The sequence below is a fragment of the Astyanax mexicanus genome, chromosome 11 (assembly GCF_023375975.1).
Source record: "Astyanax mexicanus isolate ESR-SI-001 chromosome 11, AstMex3_surface, whole genome shotgun sequence".
NCBI lineage: Eukaryota > Metazoa > Chordata > Actinopteri > Characiformes > Acestrorhamphidae > Astyanax > Astyanax mexicanus.
The window spans coordinates 3037666-3055445 of NC_064418.1; the positions used below are offsets into that span (position 1 = coordinate 3037666).

General features: G+C 33.7%; 3 protein-coding genes across 4 annotated transcripts; 2 read left to right on the plus strand and 1 right to left on the minus strand.

Moving 5' to 3' along the window:
* Nucleotides 1–940: 940 nt before the first annotated feature.
* On the plus strand, nucleotides 941–6546 carry ercc1 (excision repair cross-complementation group 1). 2 transcript variants are annotated; one of them, XM_022680647.2, is made up of 9 exons: nucleotides 941–1094; nucleotides 1929–2366; nucleotides 3155–3258; nucleotides 3448–3547; nucleotides 4368–4444; nucleotides 4885–4984; nucleotides 5568–5639; nucleotides 5990–6058; nucleotides 6150–6546. In XM_022680647.2, the coding sequence occupies exons 1-9, from the start codon at nucleotides 1020–1022 to the stop codon at nucleotides 6210–6212; spliced, it is 1098 nt and encodes a 365-aa protein (XP_022536368.1). In that variant the 5' UTR covers nucleotides 941–1019; the 3' UTR covers nucleotides 6213–6546. The 2 variants fall into 2 exon arrangements, with proteins under 2 accessions (XP_022536368.1, XP_007227818.2); XM_007227756.4 differs by having other exon boundaries at nucleotides 944–1082.
* Nucleotides 6547–7547: 1001 nt separating this feature from the next.
* Nucleotides 7548–10434, minus strand: LOC103022664 (mast cell protease 1A). The gene is made up of 5 exons (XM_007227976.3): nucleotides 10370–10434; nucleotides 10138–10285; nucleotides 8258–8450; nucleotides 7912–8172; nucleotides 7548–7751 (listed from the first exon to the last, which is right to left on the minus strand). The coding sequence occupies exons 1-5, from the start codon at nucleotides 10413–10415 to the stop codon at nucleotides 7593–7595; spliced, it is 807 nt and encodes a 268-aa protein (XP_007228038.3). The 5' UTR covers nucleotides 10416–10434; the 3' UTR covers nucleotides 7548–7592.
* Nucleotides 10435–13080: 2646 nt separating this feature from the next.
* On the plus strand, nucleotides 13081–16925 carry LOC103022973 (granzyme B(G,H)-like). The gene is made up of 5 exons (XM_022680646.2): nucleotides 13081–13283; nucleotides 14989–15136; nucleotides 15233–15392; nucleotides 15933–16190; nucleotides 16688–16925. Exons 1-5 carry the CDS (start codon nucleotides 13238–13240, stop codon nucleotides 16829–16831), a joined length of 756 nt encoding a protein of 251 aa, XP_022536367.2. The 5' UTR covers nucleotides 13081–13237; the 3' UTR covers nucleotides 16832–16925.
* Nucleotides 16926–17780: the final 855 nt, after the last annotated feature.

Genomic DNA, 17780 nt, shown 5'->3' on the forward strand with positions numbered 1-17780 from the left:
TGAGTAAACAACTTTTTTTTTGTAGAAAGTTTAATGAAGTTTGTTGTTGTTTAAAAACAAATAAAATGTACGTTTATCTTCATATTTTCCTACAGCAAAACGAGTTTTAGGCCTTACTGCTACTATGTGCTGACTGACTGATTGGTGAGCTGATGGAGTTACAGTCAGAGCAGAGTTTAAAAAGTTTATATCCTAAAGTTTAAAAGCTTTAAAAACATGTATGTGGTGCTGAAACATTTCATATTGTTCTGTGTTGATGGAATATGTACAGTTTTAGTATAAATGTTCTAAAAAACGTATAAACGTATGTAAAAAAAAAAAAGTGATTTTGTTCAGCTGCTCCATATGAATCCAATTCATTTTGTACTCGGCAGCGCCATCTGGCGCCCAAGGTCCTTTCTAAGGTGGAGGACGAAAAGTGACATAAGTGTACATAAATAAATGCACATATAAATGAATAAATAAATAAATAAATAATTGTATACAATGTATATATAGATACATATGAATAAAAATATAAATTAATAAATACATTTTGTCATAAAGAGTACACACTTAATATTATATCAGGAATCTATTTCCATTTTCCATGCATGATGTTTTATTTGAGTTTATTTATTTATTTATTATAAGTATTTCTTTCTTTCTTTCTTTCTTTCTTTCTTTCTTTCTTTCTTTATTTATTTATTTATTTATTTATTTATTTATTTATTTATTTATTTATTATAAGTATTTCTTTCTTTCTTTCTTTCTTTCTTTATGTATTTATTTATTTATTATAAGTATTTCTTTCTTTCTTTCTTTATTATAAGTATTTCTTTCTTTCTTTCTTTCTTTCTTTATTATAAGTATTTCTTTCTTTCTTTCTTTCTTTCTTTCTTTTTTTTTTTTTATTTATTCTAGCGCTAGCGGTGTGTGGATCGATGAGCCGGCAATCGACTCATCGTACTCGCACAGCAAGGAAGCTCGATTAGCTGCTCTAGGATCAGTAGGACTGCAGTGTTTTGTATCGGGAGGGAATGGAAAACAAGAAATTTAAGATTAACCTGGACGATTCTGCTTTTAACAAAGAGAGAAACCCGGTCAGCAAACCTGTAAAAATACTATTCTTGATCTGAGATTTCCTGTTCTATATCAATACTGAGTAAATCAGCTTTTTAGCTTATTAGCTTACCTAGCTAACTTCTTATTGTGTTTACTGCTGGCTAACGCTAACTAACTAAGAGTGACAGAAACTCAGATAAGTTAATGCATAAAACTACATTGTTGATTTAATTTATTTTCTACATTGTAGATGCTGAAAAAAACTATAAACTATATAACTAAAATACCAAGAGTGTGCAGATCTATCTGTCCTCAAAGCTAAACTAAATATGGCTAAAATCTAAAGTATAAAACATACAGCTCTGGAAGAAATTAAGAGACCGCTTCAGTTTCTAAATCAGTTTCTGAATCAGTTTCTCTGATTTTGCTATTTATAGGTTTATGTTTGAGTAAAATAGGCATTGTTGTTTTATTCTATAAACTACGGACAACATTTCTCCAATTCCAAATAAAAATATCGTAATTTAGAGCATTTATCTGCAGTAAATGAGAGATGGCTGAAATAACAAAAACGATGCAGAGCTTTCAGACCTCAAATAATGCAAAGAAAACAAGTTCATATTCATAAAGTTTTAACAGGTCAGAAATCAATATTTGGTGGAATAACCCTGTTTTTTGATCACAGTTTTTTTCATGCATCTTGACATGTTCTCCTCCACCAGTCTTACACACCGCTTTTGAATACCTTCAAGCAGTTCAGTTCAGTTTGGTTTGATGGCTTGTGATCGTCCATCTTCCTCTAGATTATATTACAGAGGTTTTCAGTTTGGTAAAATTACCAGAGTGGAAAAAAGCACCTAATCATCTGGTGTCTCTCTCTACAGGTTACTTCTCTTTTCAAGCCCTCATCTAAAGGAGTTCAAGGCGAGACCTCGTCTGCACAGACTGCACCACAAACCACTGGCCAGCCTTTATCATACGCAGAGTTTATTGTCCAGAGCAGGAGCAGAGGTGCCCAGACAGCTGCCCCTGGACTAGAGACTCAGGATGGGTGCAGAGATTTGGGTTCCAGCCGTGAATCAGTTACTAAACCATCAGCACATCCTGGAAAACCTCCAGCTGGAAGAAGTGAGAAGGAGGTTTCAGAACCACCAGCAGCATCAGTGACACCAGCAGCAGCACCAGACCCCACTGTAGTTTCAGAGAGGCAGGAGGAGGATTTATCTGAAGAGAAGAGAAAGGAAGAAGGTCAAAATGCACAGCTTACTGTTACCCCACATCAGCTGGGGTCAGGAAACAGCATTATCGTCAGCCCACGACAGGTATGAGACTTTAAATTGTTTGTAGAATCCATGTATTTTGATCTAAATTTGACCGTTTTACTTTACCAATAATAAATTAAAGTTTTATTTTGTGATAATTAAAAGAAACTTATTTAATTGCTGTTTTTATTAATTATTAATTGCCATATAGCAGAAAATTATTTACTGCTCTAAAATAGAATAAATTATTATTTATTGAAACAAATGTTTTTTTTTTTTATTCAATCTTATTAATTGAAAGTTATGTTATTGAATATTTATTTTATATTGTATATTTATTCTAAAATATATAAAATAAGTAGTACATATAAAGAATTAGGTGCTTTGCATGCTGCAATGATTAGTCCCCATAGTCAACATTGTCAGTTATAAACATTTGTCAGCTTGAAATTTTATTATTGCCTATTCTCTATTCGTCTTCATTTAAAAGACTACTTACAGTTTTATTTGAAGTATTTCATTAAATAATTTCATTTTATTGTGATAACACATTTATGTTACAAATACATGTGATTAAGCTCTCAAGCTTCATCAAATTTATATTTGCGTTTAATGGGTCATTATTGCAATATTGATTTAAATGTTATTTGGGAAGTCATTATGTTAAGGGACAGATATTCATAGGTGTGCAGAGCTGAGCAGGTGAGGTAAAACATACAGTAGAACAAAAGCAGAAATAGACAGAAATTGACCACCAAAATAATCATTATTTGCAACACAATTTGCATGTGTGTTCTGTTTTTTTTTCCACTATATGTTTTTTAAACTCCTTTTTCCCCCCATTTCAGAGAGGAAACCCTATCCTGAAGTTTGTCAGGAGTGTTCCATGGGAGTTTGCAGAAGTGGTGCCTGACTATGTTTTGGGGCGAACAACATGTGCACTCTTTCTCAGGTTGTGGTCTTTGTCTGTGTTGCATGTGCTTTACTTCAGCAGCTGAAATGTGTGAAACCACGTCACGCTTCTAAATGCTTTACTGAGAAATCTGCCAGACTTCACAGTAAAGGCATCAAGCCACAATATAAGTTTCACTGCATTATTCAATTAACGCCTGGGCAATTACTTATTTATTTAATTCTGTAGTCTGCGGTATCACAACCTGAACCCAAACTACATCCATGAGCGGCTGAAGCAGTTGGGACAGACCTTCACCCTTCGAGTGCTGCTCGTGCAGGTCGACGTGGTGAGTGATTGATTGTACTATCCTTTATACTATGGTTAATTGATTAATAGTAAATCCTGTTTAAAGCTATAATTTGTATGTGGCTCTAAAATAATATCACAATATTTCATAGTATTTTTGCGATAACTGTATTCTAGGCTATATGACAAAACACTGAATTAAAAAATAATTTCAATACACTACTGGAACAAAATGAGAATAAAATTGTTATTATTGTATTGAATAGAATCTGTATCTAGTAGATATAATAAGGGGAAATATAATGGGAGAACATAATGATGTGATAATTAGGGGTGGGTGATAAGGCACGATAGATATCAGGGTGTAATTTTGTTCACAATATTTAAAAATGTTAAATATGGCAGACCCTTATTTTCAATAATTTCATTTGATAATTAAAAGACCAGCAGAAACTACACTGATGTCTATTTAAAGTTAAGAAGTTATTTCTTCTCCTGTAAAGTTAGGATTTTAGAGATGTGAGGTTTTTGCATGTGTTTTCTTTATCAGTAGAGTAGGTGTGTTCTAGGCTTTAAATGTAAAGCGTAAAGCCCATCACTGCTCTCAGCTCAGCCGTCGTTCTGCGGTTTTCTTTGATGTCTTTCTCTTTTTTTACCTGTTCAAAAACTGTCTTTTGTCTTTTTATTTTTAGCTCATATATCAAACAGACAGTTTCTTTTTTTTTTTATTTTATTTGATTTTATACTCGTACACTCTACACTAATTTTTGTGATTTTTACACTGATTTTGAAGTTTGATACTTAAATACTTTAAGCTGGTTTCTATAAGCATTATATCCTTTCACTGTCCGTTGCATCAGAAAGACCCCCATCATGCTCTGAAGGAACTGGCTCGTATCTGCATCATGGCTGACTGCACGCTCATCTTGGCCTGGAGGTGAGCTCAGAAAACATCTTCTGCTTATTAATCACTCATTAGTCCCCATATAAAAATTGTTCTACAAAATGCACAAAAACACAACACTTTTTTTTTATTTATTATTATTAGTTTTATTTTTTATTTATTTATTCTTTTTTTGCCATGTGTTGTCTTTCTCTCTCACCTTTCACTTTTATGTTATTTTTTATGTTTGTTTTTGTTTGTATGTTTGCTTTACTTCTTTCTTGCTTTTTCTCTTTTTTTTACTGCAATTTTTTTGTTCTCTCAATCTCTCCTCTACTTTTTTTTGCCTGTAATTTTGTTGACATTTATATATATATATATGCACAGTGACCACTGAAACAAAAAATAAAGCATACTTTGGGTGGTGGGCCAAAAAAACATTTACATTTTGTCTTCTTGTGCTCTTTTTTTTTTTTTTTCTTTAACCCTTAAAGCCCTGAGGAAGCTGGTCGTTACTTGGAGACGTATAAATCCTATGAGAAGAAGCCTGCAGATCTTCTTAAAGAGCAAGTAGAGAAAGATTACCTCTCTAAGGTCAGCACTGGCTACACACACACACACACACACACACACACACACACACATCAGTGTATTATATCTGATCCAGAGGTGGGACAAAAAAAATCTATATATAAATACATCATTGTTACATGGCATCAAATATCAGTAATTTTTATTTAAACACAGGTGCTCTAAACTCCCAGACACTCGTGGGCAGTGTATTATCATATCATGTCTTGTGTTGTTTTGTGATTCCTGAACCTACTCTTGAGATAGAGGTGGGTAACAGGATGATATAATACACTATAAAAAAAAAAAAAAAAAAATTATTTTTAGTACATAAGGTGCACAGGGTTTCGTAACACTTAACCATTAATCTGTGTTATATTCATTAACCCCATAAAACCCCATAAAAGATGTTTGGTTATTTGGTATCACAGTAAAGCACTTCAAGATAAATGACTTATAAGGACATATTATATAAGATAAGTACATATTTCTGTAAAAAACTAAATTTGTACTGGTTTTAGGTTGGTTTTGTGTGTCCCAGCATATCAAAATATTGATATAAGCCGATATAAAATATTCTAAACTTATTTTTCTTTCTGTTTGGCAGGTTACAGATTGCTTGACTACAGTGAAATCTGTTAATAAAACCGATGCCATCACACTGTTGTCTGCGTTCTCTGTGAGTACTAATATTATTTATAGGAATGAGCCATAATTCTTCTTTTATTAGTACATATTTAGGCCTGTTATAATATTTATGATATATGTTATAAGATTTATAAAATATGCAAAATATTGTTCAAAATGTGTGTTATTTATATGTATATTTCTTCATTTGTGAAGGCAAAAGAGGTCTACCCATATCTTAAATTATGAATATAACTGTGATCTTCCTTTAAATAAATTGCTCAGATAGTATGATGTTTTGTGGCTAAACATATCGTGTTTTATATCTGTGCTATTTTGTTTTGTGCTTATGTATACTGTGTTTAACCTTTCTTTCATGTTTTTTCATAATGATCTTTTTAGTCTCTGGAGGGCATCATTAATGCATCAAAAGAAGAGCTGGTGCTGTGTCCTGGACTCGGTCCTCAGAAGGTAAGTTCAGTGGAGACACTGAGAACAGTTTTATGTATTAAAGTCTGGATGTGTGTAAATATTGAGTTTATATTGAGTTTTTCTCATTCAGGCAAAAAGACTGCATGATGTTCTTCACCAGCCGTTTCTGAAGTCCAAAAAGAAAGACAGCTGACAAGAACCGACCTGGATTCCTATTAGAAAATCTCTCATCTGAACTCTCTATTAGATCCAGAATTAAGTATGAATATTAAAAGTGTGTGTATATATATATATCTTTACATCAGCACACGCCAGGACCCCACAAACACCCACAGCTTCAGAAAACAGAGATAACAGCTCAGTCTGAGATCTGTGGCTTACTATGGCAACTTTTAATTCTCTTCAGTGAAGGGATCTGATTGTCAGAGTGTCTTTAATTTTAAATCATGCCTGTAAAAAAGTATTTTTTTTAAATATTCTGTGTATCTGTTGTTTGTTACAATAAATAATGTATTTTTTTATTGACATTTTTTTTGGTCAATGTTTATTGATTTTTATATTTATATATATTTATTTGTTAATTAAAATGTATTTTATTTGTTGAACATTTATTGGATAGACTTTAGTTTACCTTTAACATAAAATAAGAAGTAATAAGAGTCAGCAGAGACACAAGGTTTCAATTTGCTTGGTACCAATATGTAAAAAAAAACAATGATTTCAGTATATAAAAAAGTTATTTAGGCATGTGCTATTGCAATTTCAGTATATTAACAACTATGCCAGTTCATTTGGTACCAAGTAGTAATGCATCTAATGATTATTTTGCTTGTCGATGTACAGTATTTAGTGATTTTTTTTTATGATTTTGTTTTCGATTAGTAAATTAGTCAACAGTTATTTCTGCCATTCCCTCTATTACTGCATCCCGTGATTTATAGTTAAATAAAATTTGTATTTGTATTTGAACTTAGTGAGTGAGCAGCCATTATCCCTATCAATTATGTTTCTGGCCCCAATAAATTAACCCTACAACACTAACGTAAACATTAGTAACACCATCACTAATGTTGGGCTTAATTTTTTACAACATACCCTAACATCACATAAAATAAAATAAAAAAGGTACCATGGATGCCCCTATTAAAAAAGCTGAAAAAATATTGTAAAATCACCTCATTCTTAACAGGTAATGTCCTAACAAAAAAAATTATGCTCCTGGGAACTTGATCTTTGTTCCACCCATTCCTGTGGGACATGTGAGCGCCTGATTTAAACACACAAACACTAATATCAGGTAAATTACACTCATAAAATATGTTGCTCTCTATCATTAACGCAGAATAAAAATCACCCGAACGCATGCCTCCTGAAAAAAACAGATGGGATAGATGGGAGGAGAAAATCAACCATAACATTAATGACATCAATGAGACCTGAAGCTCCCCAAAGTCCCATACAACTCAAAAAGCAGCAACACAATGAAAATCACATGTAAAAATTCTCATTTTTTTATTCAGATGAATAAATACAGTACAAAGCTTTTTGTTTTCGATGCAGAATAAGAACAACTTTAATCTGTCTTGCCCATTACTTTTTTAATCCAGTCAAGGAATGCAGAAATGTTGAGATAGACTCCAGGATACTGAGGGTTATTGCATTCATCTTGAGAAGTGTAGATAGCTAAGCCAGATGGCTTAGTATTACACATCAGCGGTCCTCCTGAATCCCCCTGTGATATATATATATATATATATATATATATATATATATATATAGAGAGAGAGAGAGAGAGAGAGAGAGAGAGAGAGAGAGAGAGAGAGAGAGAAATATGAATTTGAACCTATTTGATCAGTGATTGTTACTGAATGTTTGTGTTAAGATTTCCGTACCTGACAGAACGTACTGTCCTTAGTTGTCTTAGAGCACATCATACAAGCAGGGTCATAGTAATTCTGCCAGACCCGTCCACACTCTGAGTCGCTGAGCAGTGTGACCGAAGTCTCAAACAACACGTTTGATGCTTCTTGTTTGTCTGGCTTCCTCATGCCCCAGCCTGCTATTTTACATTTTACACTGGCTGGTGTTTTACCCTTCTTTTTAGGCAGTTCCACAACTTTAACGAATTTATTGAGCGTCGCATTGGACTTCAGCTGTAACAGATCATTTAGACAGTGATTTAGAGCCATGAATAGTGTTTTTGATCTTAACTATAAGTCCAGTTCCAGCACTCCTTACCTTTAGTAGCATGATATCCACAGCGTAAACTTTCTCTTTATCACCTGCTTTTTTGTACTTGTTGTAATTAGGATGCATGAAGTATTTCCTCACTTGGATTCTCTGCTGGTTGGTCTCTTTCTTCTTAATATTATAAGCCCCCAAAACAACCTCTAGATATTTGCGACCAGCTTGAGGTTCACTGGTACTGGTACTGTTGAAAGAACATTGAAAGAACATTGTGTTACTGAACTCTAATCATCTTACGTTCTTTACTCATCTTTCTTTACTTACTCAATGCATATATGATATTAGATTTTAGTAAACAGTGTGAAATATATGTCCTAAGCTAAGACAATACTGTTGATTTCTGACTATGGTAACTTCTACACTTCATTAATTAAGATTAATTATTAGTTTTATGTGAATGAAATGCTTTAATGCTTAAAACCCAGGATTCTTCTAGAATAGCAATATCTGTTTTGGCTGTTTAAAATTTGAATGCTTGTTTATATTAAAATACAGAAAAAATAAGTGCTTCTCTCATGGTAAAATAGGTCATAAAATGTCATAAAACGGGCCCATATGCATGTGTTTTACATCCAGATGTGCCTTTTCTCAGAAATAAAATGAATTTTACTTGCAAATCTAAAGCATGATACTAAAAAAAGCTATTTTACATACTGGTACATGATAAATGGCCAAAGGGCATTATAAGCTATTGCTTATAAGTCTTCTAAATATCTTGAAATAACATATTTTAATGACTAAATATAACTATTATAGTATATAGTAGTGCATCTAAAAAAATAATGTTGAAAAGTTACTTTATTTCAGTAATTCAGTTAAAAATGTGAAACATATAAATAGATAGACATTTATTTATTTTATTGTTGATGACTGATTATGACATAGAGCCAATGAAAATTAGAATATTATATAAGACCAATTGATACTTTTGGCAGTGTGGACAGTGTGCCAAGTCCTGCTGGAAAATGAAATCCGCATCTCCATAAGTTGTAAGCACAGGGAAGCATGTACATCCTACAATAAACATGACTGTCAGCACCTGTGCACTGTAAACCCATACGTTGTTTGAACTCAAATTATTTTAGTCTGTTTTATATAAAATGTAATATTTCTAAACAATACTCAACTATTTTGAGATAGTTGACCATTTTTGGGCACGTATACTGTACTATTCAAACTGAGCTCTTTGAGTTGAACCAACTTATAATAACTGAGTTTAGTCTGTTGTTATTAACAGCTTCTTTTTCATTGACTTCTGTCCCAATCTATTTGCATACTGGGTGTGTCCAATAGTTTCTGACAGACACTCGCCATCAGTGTGTAGGGATTATTTCTAAGGGCTACCTTACAAATAAATCAACTTCCCTCTTAAGTTGTTGTAATATCTTGATGTTTTAATTTATGCTAACTCAAGGTTTTATTTCCCATTACTTAAAAAAAACTGAGCAAACCGGCTGCCAACTTCCCCTTTAGTTGTAATAACATGATGTTCTAAGCTATGCTAACTTAAGTTTTCATTACGCATTACTTAACTTTTTTAAGGCAACCGGTTTCCTCTAATTTTTTTAAGCAAATTCAACTTATCCGGGCTTACAGTGTAGTGTAGTTACAGTGTAGTAAGGTGCATTTGCAGATGAAAGCAGATCCGGAGATACTAGTAGGTCAGAATTGTTCTTCTCTCTTACATTTACTCTTACACGTTTCATTTCTAAAAATGCTTCTGTAAAAAAGTTTAATGAGGACAGCAGATAAGTGTGTCACGATTGTGGTCTGAACACCAGCAGTCAATCCCCTCACCACACGCTAGTATTGTCAGTATAGTTCAGTATTGTTTAGTATTTTTTCAAGTACAAGAGCAAACAGTCACTCACTCCAGACAGTGGGCTGCAGTCAGTACGAAGTCTTTTCTGATGAGAAATCCTCCACATTTATGATCTCCATCACTCTGAAGAGATGCCATGTAGGGTCTGGAGTGAGCTTTAACTTCCTTTCCTCCAACAATCCCGCTCTCCATCGCTCCTGAGAAAAAGAATAGAAATATAATCAGCGTGCTGCAGGATGAGCTGAGACTGAGAGCTGAATGAAAGAGAGGTAGAGTCTCACCTGAGGAGGAGAGGAGAGCGATCAGTGCAGAGGTGAAGAGGATCATGCTTAAATGCAGCAGTGAGAAAAAAAGGGGTCATGTCTGGGTTTTTATTTATTCACACAAAAACGCCCCCAGAGATCACACGTGAGCAATCCAGACCGTCATGAGACCTCTGATGTGTGAAACACTCCCCTAACTGCACATCTACACTGTATGGACAAAACTATTGGGACACCTGCTCATACAATGTTTCATATTTCATTAGAATTCAAAAAGAGTTTATGTTATTTTTGTTTGCGCAACGGTATCAACTGTCCAGGAAAGCTTTGTACTTTTTTTTTAATCCATGGAAAAAAGAAGCCTATTTATAAGTATACTTGTAGATCTTTGAGATATAAATGTTGATAAATGCAGCAATTCTCTGTGTTTTACTGCTGCAAATAAGAGTTGCAAATGATTCGCCTCATTTTGATTTGACTCAGTTAAGCTGTAAATATATAACACTTTAAGTTTATTCAACTTAACTGAGTCAAAGCTAGATAATTACTTGAATCAGTTAAGTTTATTTAAGTTAACCCTCCTGTTTTGTTCTGGGTCAAATTGACCCTTTTAAAAGTTTGAAGATCTAGGAAAAATAGTTTAAAGTATTTTTTTCAGTGGAAAACTTCTTCTGCTTGCCTTAATTAGTGTAATCAACATATAACCCAATGCAATAAACAAAAACTAAAACTAGTGTTATGTTTTAATGGTATGTAAAGCTATTATGTCTAATATGTTGGTCTTTCAAAAATAGTAAAGTAGTGAAACATTAAAAAAAGTTTGAATATGTCTTTTCTTTTTTTTGAAAAACGAGTGATTATCCTAATTAAACCATTACCTGTTAGAGGTAAGGAACACCACTGCACTAAATATTGATAGAATAATTAGCAATGTAGTTAGTAATATAATATTTACACTTCTTGTTTGGAGTTTTGTTCACACAACAATAGTTTAGTTAACTCAACCGTTGTTTTCAAGTATTGTGGGCTTTTTAGTTATATATAATTTAGTTTATTATACATACATATATATATATATATATATATATATATATATATATATATATATATATATATATATATATATATATATATATATATATATTCACAACATATTTAGTACATTTTTAGGAAACTATCAATACTGGCAGCAGCCCAAGAGTGAACACTGTAGCTCAAACCCAACATACTGTTTATGTAACTTGCTTGCATACTTAGGATAAGGTAGCTTTGGGCCATACACAAAACACAAAGATGGTAAATAAGGGAGAGGCCAAACCGATATGCAAATATATAAGGTGCCAGAAGCCTTATGGGAAAGCTGTATGAACCAACACTGTAGAAAGAGCATTGACACATGTAGTGTAACTAAAAGTTGGTTGAAATCACATTTTTTCATGGGCTCAATTTTTCATGAACTCATTTTATTGAGCTATTCTGGCCAGTAAGTTCACTCAAATTGATAATATTAGTTCTCCTGACTAAAACATAAAATATATATTTTTAGAGTGTGTCAGTATAATGTTCTGAAGCTGTATGCTATGCTAAAACAAAGGTTTCCTATCAGAGTCAGTGCAGATCATGTGTTTGGTGTCAATTGCAACAGACACTGGGGTCTTTTGGAGGGCTTGAGGTGAGAAATATGACTCAGAGTGAAAGTAGAGGTGAGTGGAAATTGAGTGGTTGGTGAAAAACTAGTGTGGCAGAAATGGTTGGTAGATTATCTGCTTAAAACATTTTGTTAGCCACACAATTATGTGCTGCAAAAACAGAAATCAAAATAATTGTTTATACAATGATTTGCGTTTTTCATATATTCTTACATCATTTTATTGTTTTAATTCAATTCCATTTCATCCCTAATTTAAATGGCCACTCATTAGGACTCCCCCTATCACTACTAATTACTTGAAATTAATTTAAATGAACCTCAATGAAAGGTGCAGTTTTTCTGTGACTCCGTAAACAGCTTCCACTGCTAAACTTATTTATATAAACACCAGCAGATGACATGGCTTTTCTCCCAACCATCACTGATCGTCTGTAAATTTTATTTTACATTTCATTTGTAAATCAAGGGAGCAGAGTCTGGAGGAAGAGTGGAGAGACACACAGTCCAAACTGCTCGAGGTCTAGTGTAAAGTTTCCACCAATCAGTGATGGTTTGGAGAGACATGTCTGTCATCTGCTGGTGTTGATCCACTGTGTTTTATTATCAAGTCTAAAGTCAGTGCAGTTTTGTTTTCCCACAAAATCTTACAGCACTTCATGCTTCTTCCCTCTGCTGAAAACAACTTTTATGAAGATGCGGATTTCATTTTCCAGCAGGACTTGGCACACTGCCCACAGTGCTAAAAGTACCAATTGGTCTTATATATAATATTCAAATTTTCTGAGACATGATTTATGGGTTTTCATTGGCTGTAAGCAATAATCACTAATCAACAATAAAATAAATAAGCGCTTAAAATAGATCACTCTGTGTGTTTAATACATCTATATAATATATGAGGTACACATTTTGAACTGAATTACTGAAATAAAGTAACTTTTCAATTGTATTATTATAATATGTATTGTTTTTGTTGTTGTTAATAAAAGAATAATGAAAAGAAAAGCTTTAAAGCACTACTCCAAGATAAGCTACTGATATTTTCTGACACATAAGCTCTTAACCCACCACTCAATTTCCACTCACCTCTACTTTCACTTTCAGTCATATTTCTCACCTCAAGCCCTCTAAAAGACCCCAGCGTCTGTTGCAGCAGTGCACGGATCATGTGCGCTAAAAGAAACTGTGGTAAGCTATGTGTTGTCTGTTAGTCTACAGTCTGCACTTGTAGCTGAATGATGTTTCAGTTTTTGCTCATCGTCTCTGTCATCTCTCTTTCTGGTAATGTACTGATTTTATGACACTTATTCAACAAATCGATGCTTTTTTTATTTTAAATTATATCATTTCTGCTCATAAATGAACTCTGCTGTAATTGATTGTATCATTATTTAATTTATCATTATTTAACAATAGCTTTATACATTTGTACGAGTTTTCAAATTAACTTTCTTTACTGATAATGGCTTTGTTGTTGTTTGGTGTTGTTGATTGTATATCCAGCACGCTGTTAAATTGGGTCACACTGGCTTCACCAACCACACTGTCACCACACACACACACACACAACGTGATCACTCACAATTTTGGACCACTACTCTAACACTTTCTACTGCTTTACTCATTACTTAAACTTGTTACCTTGTTAATGTATAAATGTAATGCGACGCTCACAACAAAAAGCCGGTCTTTCTATAAATACCAAACCTCACATGTGCCCAACAAAGGTGTGAAAAGTATCTCAGTTTATTACTTTGTAGGTAGAAGTATAGATACTAGAGTTTAAAAGAATTCTGTAGAAGTTGAAGTATCAACTCAAGCTTTTTACTCTTTGAGTAAAAGTGTAAAAGTACAGGTTTCAAAACTACTTAAAGTACCCCCCCCCCCCTCCTACACACATACACACATTTTTCTAAAAGCCATAATGACTATAATGTTCTAATAAAATGTTAATGTTGATAATATATATTTGGGATGCACTAGGCTGTTCCCTGTTTTAGCTACATACATGCCTATTGAAAATCTATTTAAAAAGTTTAGTTGGACTGGAGTTTGTCTGGAGTTTGTCTCTTGAGTCTCTGAACGGATCATCTTCATACTAGACTACATACGTCTGCTATGTTTCTGCTGTAGTGTGGGGGTGGGGGCGTAGGGCGGGGCGTGTGCAGGTGTGATGGATCACAGTATAAACCAATAAGGTGTCAGAATGGTATATGTTTATATTTCTCTACATCCAATCACATCTGGATGGAGGAGAGATTTATCTGGAAAGGGGTTTTATTGAACGAATTGAATTGAAAACGAGCTGAAATAAAATAGAATTAACGAGGCTATTTTTAAAATGTAAGTAGTAAAAAGTTCAGATAATTGTGGGAAAAGTTAAGGAATAGAAGTATAAAGATGTCTGAAAAACAATTACTCCAGTAAAGTATAGATAACCAACACTTAAGTAATTTACACTTAAGTAAGGTAACAAAGTATTTAATTACTTGAAACCTCTGGTGCCCAGTTATAAACAGCAGATTACACATTCACTACAGTTGAATGTCAGTATAGTAACAGTTTTTGTTACTATACTATTAATTAAGCAATAATACATGTGAGGGAGTGCTATAATGTGTAATATTGGCAGTAGCTAAGAAAAGACGAGTCGAAAAACGAATCGATAGTCGACAAGGCTGTATCTCTGAAAACATTTTGTCCTTTGAGTTTTAGAGCTGTAAAATTGACTGTGGTAGGCATTCTCTGCTGCAGTGCTGTTAGCCAATCAGAGGTGATATATTTGCATGTATGAATATTCATGAGCAAGAGCTCAGATCCTGTCTTTCTTCATAGACCACTTATTCATTGATCTTAAGCAGGGCTAAATAGAAACAAAAAATGGCTCACATGGCATTCATTCATACTAGAGGCCTCAACTAGACATTTAAAATGAATAAAAAAAGGATGGAATGAAACCTTTAATATTATTTTTGTATTTCCTCAGGAGCGATGGAGAGCGGTATTATTGGAGGAAAGGAAGTTGAACCTCACTCCAGACCTTACATGGTGTCTCTTCAAATGTACAATACCCACATGTGTGGTGGGATGCTGATCAGAAAGGACTATGTGTTGACTGCTGCTCACTGCACAGAGTAAGTCACTTAAGCTCACTTACATGTTAACATTTTGAATAGGAATATTTTAAAAGTATTTTAAATATATATGTTACGTTATTCTTGTGACTGCAGCCTAATTAAACAGTCTGAGATGAGCAAGCTGGAAGTGGTCCTCGGAGCACACAACCTGAAGAAAAAGGAACTTTTCCAGCAGAGAATTCCAGTGCAGAAATGCATTAAGCATCCCTCTTACAAGCACCAAGAAGTACACCATGATATCATGTTACTGAAGGTATCATCACCTCCTACTTACTGTAGCTGTTTCTTTATTATCGATTGTTTACCGACAATTGTCATACAGCTTGTATCTGTCTTGTGTTTATTAGTATTTTGGTCCTATGTGCTCCTCTCCTTTGTTTTCCTGTGTTCTTTAGCCCCGCCCCATTGTTACTCCCTCTAGGTGTCCCTTGTCAGTGCCTGTGTAAAAATACCCCATGTGTTGGTTTGTTCTCGGTCATGCTTTATGTTTGACCCTGTCTTTGTATGAGCTTTAGCCTCTGTATTTTGTTCTTGTCCTACCCTGTCTTTGTTTGTTTCCTCTTTCTTTGTGTAAGTTCAGTTTATGCTGCTGATTTTGCTTGCCTGTTTATTAGTCTTATTGTAAATTCTTTGTTTTATAGTCTTTGTGTCTGTAGCATTAGTGTTTGCTTTACTACCCTAGTGTTTGTTCTTTATTTTTTGAATGATGAAAAATTTAACTAGACTTGCATTTGCTTCCTGCCTCCAACCTGTTACAACAACTTACTGAAGTTCCCTGACTGATCTGTTACAGCTGAAAAACAAAGCCAAGATCAACAAGTTCACGAAAGAGAAGGCTCTGCCGAAGACGAATGATAAGCTTCCAGCCAATCAGATGTGCTCTGTAGCAGGCTGGGGCTTTACGGCACCAAATGGTCCTCCATCAAATGTTCTGCGAGAGGTTTCACTCAAATTACAGTCTAACATTGAATGCAAGCATATATGGCAGAACCATTTTAACTTTCAGCAAATGATCTGCACCGCCTCTGATGGAAAAAGGTCTTTTTGTAAGGTACTGTATAAGAACATTTTACTGCATTACAATGAATTTCAACTTTCTTTAATTCCAATTAAAATTTATTTTAGCATGCTTTAGAGTAGATTCAATTCAAAATCAAATTCATTCACTAAATTAAATTAAATCCTGAAATTTGTATACAAACATATTTGTATGGCAAAAGTGGTACTGAATCTTCTAGATAGTATCTGTTCCTGTATTTGTATTTGTATTTCTTCTTCTTCTTCTTCTTCTTCTTCTTCTTCTTCTTCTTCTTCTTCTTCTTCTTCTTTGTACAGATTTTGCCTACCTGTGTCATCCCTCGTTTTTTTTTTCTTAATGTAATTGTGAAATATGGAAAATATTAGGTTTTGATATAATACATCAGTTGTGAGCCTTGTACTGTATTAAATTATCACAATATAATTTTATAATTAATAAAAAAAAGTCACAAGCACACAGATAATCAAAATTCACATTGTCACCTACTTTTTCTCTTTTTTTCTCCTCAGGGTGATTCAGGAAGTCCTCTTATTTGCAACAATCAACCACAGGGAATCGTTGCGTTTGCCAACCTTACTGACTGTCGGAAGGGTCCACAGGTTTACACAAAGATAGGCTTCTTTCTTCCATGGATTGAAAAAGTCATAGGTTAGAAAGTGTAAAGTGTACATGTACAGTGTGTATCATTTTCTTCATTTTCTATTCCAGACAACCACAATAATAAATGTCACATTGCAAACATCTTATATTAAATCTTATGTGTGTTTGTTTCTTGTTTTAGTTGAATCTGTTTTATAAAAGAAAAAATACTCATATTAATCCTAAAGGCATATTATTTATCTTTTTTTCCCTATTTTTCATGACCTACAGTGGATAAGGGAATGATATGTTTGATGTACAGTGCGTTTATTGCCAAGAATAGCTTCTTACATACATTATATTTATTTTCCAGTTAATCACTCAAGAATTGCACTGTAGTTGTGTGTTGCGAGGAAGATACAAGAAAATGTACACCTCTCTTTGTACAATACTACTCTACTACTAGTACCTTTACTTGAAAATGTACAATACTACTTATTTTATGAGTACTATGTGGTTTTATTCATCACATTCAATGGCTTGGCTCCCAGCACTAGCAATTTAAAATCACCTCAGATTAAAGAAAAGACATATTTCAACATCAAATGTTCAGAGGAGACTTAAATTAGGTCTTAATGGTCAAAGTAATACAAAGAAGCCACTACTAAAGAGGGACATGAAGAAGAAGTAGAGACTTGGTTGGTCTCAAAAGAAAACAAAAAACATGAGAAATGGACACTAGACCATTTTTTTTTTTTTTTGGCTTGATGAGTCAAAATATGAATTTTGTTTTCACCCACCATGTCTTTCATGTGTGTGTGTTCCCCACCCTGCAGCACACAGGCCAAGGTGTGATGGTGTGGTGTTTGCTTTACTGGTAAAACCGCTGTTAATTTATAAAAAAAAAAACATCAAGACAGGCTTAAAAACCAGCATGGTAACAAGCTAGCCTGTTCGGTTTGTTCTTAGTGGGACCATCATTTGTTTTCCAACAGAAAAATTACCCCAAATACACCTTCATAC